Here is a 9,754-nt window from a genome sequence, read left to right as displayed (position 1 = left end):
CTGCACAAGATATCGATGGTATTTTTATTGCATGGTCCTCGGATGTTGAAGAGGCAAACATGCCTTTAGAAGCGCACTGTACTGTACACCCCGCTGATAGGGATCATTATTGGTACTGTAAGAGCACTGAACTCTGTCAGAAGCCAGGCAAAGGAAGGGGGAGGGTCCAATTAGTGGGCTATTGCTTCTTGTAATTTTTAATGAGAGGAATTGCTGTGTTGCTTACAAGTGTCATACAAGTACACTGTCTAACATTTGACCATACCCTTTCAAATTTCACCCTCCAGGATATTGACGAACTACAGCTGCACAACTGCTCAGAGTTAATGCACGCTACGTGTGGACGCAGGCCCCAGCGTGGAGAAATATTGTGAGGTTTGGTTCCTGCACAGCCCTTGGTCAAGGAAAATTCCAGAGCAGACATGTTAGCAGCAGCTGCACTACCTCCATTGGAAAACTTCCATATCACGTTCAATGGAAAGAGAGTGCGGTATAAAGCACTGTCGGATGACATAACTCCAGATAGGTACTCGTACGAAGAAGCCTTGGAAATGATTAATAGTTTGCAAACAGATGGATTTGATGAGGACGAAACGGATAACGCAGCCAGTGTCCGTGGAATGTCGGCCACTGATGGCAGGCCGAACCACGGATGGTATGGCAACAAATGGGACACGAGTAAAATGGCGCACGAGAGCCACAGACTGTGCACTTTCCAAAACTGGCCCCAGGATAATCCCTTGCAGCCTACGCTTCTGGCCAGAGCAGGCTTCTTCTATCTTGGTGTTGGTGATAAGGTAAAGTGCTTCGCGTGTGGCGGTCAGTTAGAACAGTTCGATTACGGAGACACAGCCATGGGTGAGCATTCAAGACATTTTCCTGACTGTCCATTTGTGAAGAAGACGGACACCAAAAATGTTCCAATCGGCGCCAAGGACACGACGCAGTTTGAGCGGAGACTTAGTGAGCGGTTGGAACAGTCGCAGCGCGATATAGAAAGGAGAGCAAAGGAGAAGGAAGCGTTGCTGGAGAGAGAACGTGTAGAAGTCAATCATGATGAGGCTCTGAGGAAAGAAAGTCGGGGGCGCCGGCATTCACCAGAGCCGGAAAATTTAACAGAATTCGATATGGGTGGTTTCCAAATGTCTAGGAATTTTGACGAGTATGAACGATTGAAGTCATTTGAGAAATGGCCGAGAACGAATCCAATAGAGCCCCGCGACCTTGCAAGGGCGGGCTTCTTTTACACAGGTGAGAATGATACTGTTCAGTGTTTTGCGTGCTATGGACAGATCAGTCGATGGAAACCGCTGGACGTGCCCGCCATTGAGCACAGGACAAACTTTCCAAACTGCCCACTGGTGCTGGGCCTGGACGTTGGGAATAAACCGATCGCTGCTGCTGCTCCCGTGCTGGAGCCGCCCGCTTTAGCACCTCCTTCGCCTGCCTCGCCTACTCCTGAGCAGATCCAGGCGGGGCTGGTTCTACAGAGGCAAAGTTCCGGGCAGCTGAGGGCGCACCTTGGCCCTCTCAATAGTTGCCGCCACCCTCATCTTGTTGACGAGGGGGAAAGACTGAGAACATTTGACACTTGGCCCAGGTATCTCAGGATACAGGCCACACCGCGACTTTTGGCCAGGGCAGGCTTCTTTTACACTGGTATGTATATGAAAATCTTGTCACTGATTGCCAGTGCACGGGATAACAGTTTTTTTTTTCCATCAATAGAAAAATCCATGTTATGTTCACTTTTGACTAAAAGAAGTAAAGTAGAAGCGGTACACAAACACAGAGAACAGAACTCTACTAGTTTCATGGACAATCATGGTTTGTTGATGAGGAGAGATACAGTACTTCTGAGCCCCAGTTCAGAAGGTGCCAAATGTCACAAAGTGAGCATGAGGATACTTTTCAAATTCAGTGCAGTCAAGATCAGGGACCAAGTTCATAAAAAGCTGATTATGTTAACAACTCTTGCTGGAATGTCAGTTGTCATGGTAACAACAAGAATCCTGCTTCCTGATTGGCTGTTGCTATTGAAAGTTGCCATTCCAGCAAGAGTTGCTGTCTTATTACCAAGATCTTTTTTTGAAATGGGGCCCAGGTGGCTATATTTTGGCTTCTTGTTCAATTTGTTGCTCAACATTGATTTGTGAGAATAACAGCTATTACAGTATTTGTGTCGGGGGGAAATGTCCACTCTTCCTCAGCTTTATGTCATATCTTCTATCTTTGTTACCAGGCAGCACAGACGAGGTCAAGTGTTTCTACTGCGATGGCGGCCTCAAGAACTGGGAGCCTACCGACGACCCGTGGTCGGAGCACGCCAAGTGGTTTCCTCGTTGTGAGTGGCTGATCCAGCAGCGAGGGCAGGCATACATCGCCGAGGTGCAGCGGGTCAACCCACCACCCCCCGGGACAATGCTTCCAGCGAGCAAGGTTCGATATTCTGTAGATTGACTGTTGCCTGTAAAATCTGTGAACATACAGTATGTGCCGCCCCCCCCCCCCCCAAAAAAAAAAAAAAAGTCAATCTGATTTTCCCATTGATAACTTCTAATATAATCAAACTGTCTGAATAATATTCCAGGGCCTTAAAGTATAACATCTTTGCTATATTTTGCAACACATGTCATTGGTCTGGCTATTCCAAGTTTTAATAGCACTTGGATGCTTTTGGAGATGCATATTAATGTGTGAACACAATGGACAGAACTTGGAGGGAAGGGATTTCTGACATGCTCCACAAAAATCCTCATCTCTCTTTGACCACTGAAGCAAATTTGATGGGGTTCTCTGTAAGATGTGGGTAATAAGTTATAGTTTCATACCCTGAAATTGTATTTGGATTGATTGTTTTTAAAGTTATCGTTGTGGAGGGTCCTGTTGTAATTTTTGTGGGGACATACATGTACGGTACAGCACACACATCTGATTCCACTGGTGAATAAAGCCCTCCCAGTGGATATGTGACTTGATAAATGATGTAAATCACTAAAAAAAAGCATGTGGAGAGCTCAGAGACCTCTGCCAAGCCAGCAACTCAATCGCCAAAATGGAAGCCTTTTGTTTACGTCATTGCATGGCGCCTTACCTGAGCAGGTTACGCATGTAGATATGTAAACCTCTAGTATGTGCTGCTTGAACCCCAAGTTCGTTTACCTTATATGCCAAAAGATGAAAAATCCTTCAAAAATCCATAAAAATTCTCAGATCACTACCAAAATTGAATGAGGTGTTCCTTGTGTCAATATCGACTTTTTATGCTAGTTTCATTTTAATCCATACACAACTTTTTGAGTTATTTTGCAAACAGACAAACCAACGCCGATGATCATTTAACCTCCTCCTTCCTTGGCAGAGGTAATGATATAATTGATAAGAAGAGAAGGATATAAGGGGAAAGATGAAAAGAAAACAAGGAAGATTCAGAGGAGGAACAATAAGAAGACAAATAATGATAACAAATGTACTGAGAGCTCTGCTTGTGACTGTTGATTGACCTTGGATATCATTGTCATACGTGACGCAAGCATTTTGGCAAATGTTTTTCTTTTCTGATGTCATAGCCTTGCTGCTGTTCACGACCAAGTCGTTGTTACAGTACAAAGGGCAGTCAGGAATAATGGCAGGTTTGGTGCCTAGAAATCTGTTCATCTGCGAAACTGCCTTAATGGCAGTCCATAGGATGTACAACTGCCAATAAAATCATTTACATTGTGGTGTCAATGTTGACTTGCCCTTCGCCCTAAAGAAATATCATGCTTCTGCATTGCGTTTCATCTTTAATACTTTTTGCTGCTCGTAGGTACAAAAATGTAGCTTTCTTAGTTTAAGATAACCTTGCGACACTCAATCAACTTAACAATCAGATCAGAACTCTACTGAGTTCCAAGGGAGAATTGCTGTTAAATCTAATGAAATTTTCAAGCATGGACATGTCTAATGAATACTATCATTGTTTGATTGATTGGATAATGTTTACAACAGACACCCATAATTTGACTCTGACCCCCCTACAACTGTAACTTGATATGTTTAAATGTTTAAAGAAGAAAGATATGAACTAAATTTCGGTGCGTGTTTGAAGGTGCACCTGTTTGCGTAAGGTATAGCAAAAGGAGTGGGCTTATGTAATTGCACAAGTGTACATAGGAGCTATAATATACTGTGCAGAGCTGATATCATCTCATCCAAGAAAGCTTATGCAATACAATATAGTGAATCTGTGACAAAAATTTTATTGTATTGGGGGAGGGGTTAACATTTTGAGGGAATGAGGGGTATGTAAGATATTGGGGCTATCTTTCTTTTTGTTAACAACTTCACTGCTTGTAATTTGACAGATGTGTATCTGTACATGTAGATACATTGTACACATGAAGTATAGTATGTGGATGAATTGTTCATTGATTTGTCCAAAGTGTATACGGGGAAAAAAAAATAGATAAAAATAAATGTTATTTCTGCTGTATACATACATGCTTCATAAAGTCCTGTTTACTGCAGCTGCAAGTCACTCTTTCTTTCTTTCTTTCTTTCTTTCTTTTTTTTTTTGGGGGGGGGGGCGGGAGGGGCAGAAGGATGTGTCTGCAGATAGGCCATGACAATTCTTTTGCAAATTATACATCTGCAGTTTCAATCGATTTGAAAGATATCTTTTTAAGTATACATACATGTAATTGTATGACTAGAGCAGAATTCAGAATGGTACTATGATACTACACAAAAGGACCTTTTTTTTTTGACAGCAAAACCAGGGCAGGTTATGAAAATATTCTGAAACCCTCAGGTACATTGCTGATATCGCTATGGAGACAAATAGATGTGTGCAATTGTAATGATGGGGCAATTTTATACATTTATGGGATACACTGATTATTAGATGTGGAATACCTTTAGGCATGTGTCGTGAAGGTGGTCTCATTGGAGGGACCCTTTGTGATTCCACTTTGAAAAAGAGATCAACAGTCGTAGTTATTTTGAAATCTTGCTTCTGTATGTTCCCTGATCTCTCAAGTGAACCTTATGTTTATCATCAAATGGATGGAAACTAGAAAAGCACTCTGAGAGTGCAGACCTCCGCCAAGCATGCAGCTCATTTCCACCACTGATCTTGTTCTTCCATAGAGATAGTGATTTGCACCCATACGCACTTATAGCAGTGTGTGCTGAAAGTCGCCCGATTCCCCAATATAGGAACCTTTTGTTACATCATAAACCCTCAGCTGCACGGCGCGTCTTGCCTTGGCAGAAACTAGAGCACGCACTTTTTAGTGCGCGCATGCAAACCTCAAATATGTGCATCCTGAACTCCCAAGTTCATTGACCCTACCTGCCAAAATATCAAAAATCCTTCATAAATTCCCCCCAAATTCTCCGATCATTACCAAAATTTAATCATCTGTTACTTGTATCATTCTAAACCTTTCCTGCAAGTTTAATCCAAATCCGTGTACTACTTTTTGAGTTATACTCCTGGTTATTTTGCATACGGACAAACTAACTAACTAACTAACAAACAAACAAACAAACAAACCAACGGTAACGAAAACATAACCTCCTCCCTTGGCGGAGGTAATAAGAAGGTGACCCAAGCTGAAGTATGATGGATGGCAGATTCTATTTTTTTTAATGTTCAGGCTGTCACTGTTTTCCGTTTTTCTTTTTGCCATGTGCAGCCCATGACGATAGCCTCTCCACCCACTGGAATTGATGAGTACAACTACCAGCCTCCCCATGTCCTGCAGGCGTCGTACCAGCACAGACCGCACCAACCGCGGGAGCAGGGCGGTGCTTCAGGCCGCGCAGCGTCACCAAAGGGTGAAGACATGACCATCGAAGAGGAGAAGGCCGCGGCACACCGCGCACACCGCGCACACCTGAAAGGCATGGAGCCAGAGGCAGGCATCGAAGTCGAGGCGAAAAAGAAGCGCGAAGCGTGGCGATCGCCATCCAAGCCGAAGTATCTTGACACTTCTGCAAGTGCGACTCGTAAGTCATTTAGATTGCTAGCTCGCTTATCTCGACTCATGTATCGTACATTTGCCAGGCTCTAAATTTGGTTAGCGAAAGAACCAATTCAATATTATTCAAATTCATGTAATTCTTCCGTCGAGATGTTTTCATTGCAACTGATTGACAAATTGCCCTACATCGAAGTAGATAAGCACTGAATTGATCAGTGTTTTAGTACTAGCCGTGATAAAAAATCATTGGCGTACATACTTGAGCAGGATTCGAACCTACAACCTCCTCATCACCGGACAGGCGTCAACTCCACTAGACCACCGAGCTTTCGCCCGACAGCAAGTGTTGGTTCTAATCCTTGTAGCATGCAGCGGGTACTGCGTAATTATTCAAATTCATGAAATTCTTCCGTCGAGATGTTTTCATTGCAACTGATTGACAAATTGCCCTACATCGATGTAAATGATTCAGAATTGATGTATTAACATGTGTACCAACATTGTTGCTGAAATCTGTGGTAAACATGGAGTGCTTCTGTAGACACTCACATTAAATAAAACTTTCTTCCTTCTTTTCTGTCTTTATCCTTTATTTTCTGCTTTCTCCTGTGCAAAATCTCTCTTCCACCAATACTGTGTGTCTAATTCAACAATTTTTAGAACAAGGCTCATTTGGAAGAGCTGCGCATGATTTTTTGATCAAGCATTCACAAAATTTGTCTTTTTAGAATGCCAAATCTGAGCAGGAGATTGCCTGTGACAATGCTCTCTGATGCAGCTTTGATACTCCCCTGTACATCACATTAACATCATGGTAATGAATGTGAAAATAAAACCCTCAAATCGTTTTTCCTCTGGAGCTCTGATCCATTAAATTGATAAGATTTGAATCTTTGAATGAATTGCATTTTCTAGCTTCCATCGACGAAATCATGTTGAGTCCGACGGTGCTGATGGTGATCGAGATGGGATTCGACGAGGCCCTCGTGCGGTATGTGAATGCCAAGCACCTGAGGGAGACCAATCGCGAGTTCGCCAGCCCTGAGGAGCTCTTCGACGCTGTGACGGCGGCCGAGGAAGAAGGTGTCGACCCTTCTTCCTACGCCAGCCCCGAGAGCTGCAAGGTGGGGTTTGAGATGGGCCCAGACAGCAGCGAGGAGAAACTCTATGCGACCGCCCCCAGAAAGAACTCGGACGTGTCAAGCATTGTCAGTGCTCAGGTATGGGTCTCATGAACAAGCATGGTCCCAGGCATGGGACCATAGCAAATTGAATCCACTTTCCCCCAACACACGGGCACGTGTGCACATAAACACATAGATGCACACACATATAATACACACACAATGATACAAACAGACAAGATTTCGACTGCCGACGTGGTCAGCTTCACTCATAAACACCAGCAGAACTTTGTGGTGTACATAGATTTTGCCATAAACTTTTCAGATTTTTGTTTGACTTGATACTGTGAAGGCAAAAAGCAGTGTTCCCCACATTTTTGTTATTTCCCCCAAACAAGTCCACATACTTCTTCTGTTGCATAAGTGCAATATGGAGACATAGCTGCATGCAAACTGGTGATAGTGATGATTGATAATGAATGATGATTGATAAGATTCATGATAAGGGGTACATATTTTGTGTCATTTATGTCTGACTTGCATGGCTGGCACTGACTGGTATTATGCTCTGCCCTGAAGGGTGCCAGGGGCATTTATTTTAGTTATCATCATCATCATCAATATTATTATCAATTTTGTTATATTTTTAATCATCATCATCATCATCATCATCATCATTATCGTTGTTGTTGTCATCATCACTTTATGCAGACCTCCCAATTATTCTGAATTTAGAGGAAACAAATCTGGATGTTGACCATTCCCAGCTCTTGTTTCAGTGGGAGTTTCCAATTTTTTCTTGATGATTTTGACGACACACTCCTATGGGAACTGCCATTCTGCCAACTGCCATGAGCCAAATCATCCCTCGTTTTGAGTCACAGAATGGTTGGGAGGTCTGCAGGTGTTTGACGGGAGTAATATTTGCTTGTCTTCTTAATTTCTCATTTTTTTCTGTTTCCACTGACCTTCCTCTGATCAGGCTAACAAGCTGAAGGAACTCAGCATCCATGATGATCCCGAGGAGGATGAGACCGTTGGGGCACTGAGACCAGCTCCTTCCCCGTCACCGCTCCTACTGGGCAGCACACCTCAATCATGTAAGTGGCCAGCCTCTCTCAAAAAAATCCTCCCTGAAGCAACAGCAAGTGTAGTGAGTGTGGGGTCTGACTCGGGGAATCACGGTCAGGCTACCAGTGAGACTCGAGACCCAGCAGGAGGGCCTGTAAAGACCTGCCTGAATTTCTTCAGTCTTTACGTGCCAGGTTCGCATGCCCGACTCAGTTGACGGCGTGCCAAGTTTGGGTATTCTGCTCAAGCGCACACACCTGCCCAAACCGATCGAAAAATCGCCAAATGCCACACTGCAATGAAAGCGTTTCTCGCCATTCTATTTTATTTTTGCCATTCCCCTCGACTCAGCATAACTTGCATGTTCCCTCGCTGCCTCGCCATGTCTTTTGTTAGTCACATTAATATCACAGAAACATGCAAGTTATGCTGAGTCGAGGGGAAGATGCATTCCAATGTCTTTTGTTAAACATATCAGTACTTTAGCAATGATTGACAGATGAGGTCATCTGAGGAATATTGGTTTGGAAGGATTTTTTGTGGGCGTTCCCAAGTAATCTGAAGAAAAATAGAAGAAAAAATTGTTAAAAATATATGGAATGTTTCTAGATATTTGTTTCACTGCAAAAGTGATTTAGAGGATATCATAAATCAACACAAAACAACATGCATTTGGATTTCAGGGGCCCTTTAAAAGTGGGTGTAGAAGATTACATTTCCTGGTAAGACGAACTGTAAAAATTTTGGTTAGTCAACTCAAATGACATATTTTGGTCCATTACAGAGAATATAAGTCTGTATTTTTTTGTGGATTTTGAACTGGGCGGTCACATGTCACATACAGATTCTAATCTAGTACTTCCGTGGTCGCATTTCTATTACATTGTACTTGAAAGATTGTTGTATGCATTTGACTCTCTTATTTCCTCCCCTTCCCCCTCCCCCTCCCAATGTCCACTATTGCAGTGACCAGCGGGACCATGGACAAGACAGTGGAGAGTCTGCTGGACAAGCAGCTGTGCAAGATCTGTCTGGACAATGAACTGGACACAGTCTTTTTTCCCTGCAAACATCTGGCCACCTGCCACAGCTGCGCCTCCCGGGTCAAGGAGTGCCCCATGTGCCGTCAACCCATCCTACAGTCGTTCCAGGTCTACATGCCGTGAGGATATGGGGGGGGGGGGGGGAGGAAGTAGGGAGCTTTAGATTTGCGGCGCGGACGTTTGAGACGACGCTTGAGCAGGACGTTCTCCTCTTCCCTGCGTTGTGTTGAAAAGTAGCTTTAGATCACATTGAGACGCAACCTATAAAAAATAAAATGATGCTCCCATATGATCGGTGCATGAAGTAGCTCTCTACGTCGTGAATTGAGCGGACGTAAAAATAGCACAGAACGCGTAGTGAAAACTCAGATGATGCAAGCTATAGATCGGCTTTGATACGTGATTCTGCGCACGCTCAGAATAGGTTTTTTTCCTCTGAACGTCCGCGTCGCGCAAATCTGTATATAGTACAGATCTTGTCAGTATCCAACAAAAAAGTTATCCAGAATTCTTCTTTGTGAACCTGTTCAAATGATGTCATCAAAAT

General features: G+C 43.5%; 1 protein-coding gene across 1 annotated transcript; it reads left to right on the top strand.

The window, feature by feature from the left end:
- The first annotated feature begins 355 nt into the window (after positions 1-355).
- Positions 356-9,330, top strand: LOC140242680 (E3 ubiquitin-protein ligase XIAP-like). Its single transcript, XM_072322438.1, has 6 exons — positions 356-1,659; positions 2,243-2,439; positions 5,682-5,994; positions 6,885-7,189; positions 8,076-8,193; positions 9,131-9,330. Exons 1-6 carry the CDS (start codon positions 423-425, stop codon positions 9,328-9,330), a joined length of 2,370 nt encoding a protein of 789 aa, XP_072178539.1. The 5' UTR covers positions 356-422.
- Positions 9,331-9,754: the final 424 nt, after the last annotated feature.

The sequence above is a fragment of the Diadema setosum genome, chromosome 19 (genome assembly GCF_964275005.1).
Source record: "Diadema setosum chromosome 19, eeDiaSeto1, whole genome shotgun sequence".
Classification (NCBI taxonomy): Eukaryota; Metazoa; Echinodermata; class Echinoidea; order Diadematoida; family Diadematidae; genus Diadema; species Diadema setosum.
Note: the sequence above shows the minus strand (reverse complement) of the source record. Positions and strands in the feature narration are given on the sequence as shown.

Coding starts and splice junctions, on each gene's coding strand:
- LOC140242680 (XM_072322438.1), top strand. CDS start 423: ATGTTAGCAGCAGCTGCACTACCTCCATTGGAAAACTTCCATATCACG. Junction 1,660..2,242: donor GGCAGGCTTCTTTTACACTG/GTATGTATATGA, acceptor CTTTGTTACCAG/GCAGCACAGACGAGGTCAAG. Junction 7,190..8,075: donor CAAGCATTGTCAGTGCTCAG/GTATGGGTCTCA, acceptor TCCTCTGATCAG/GCTAACAAGCTGAAGGAACT.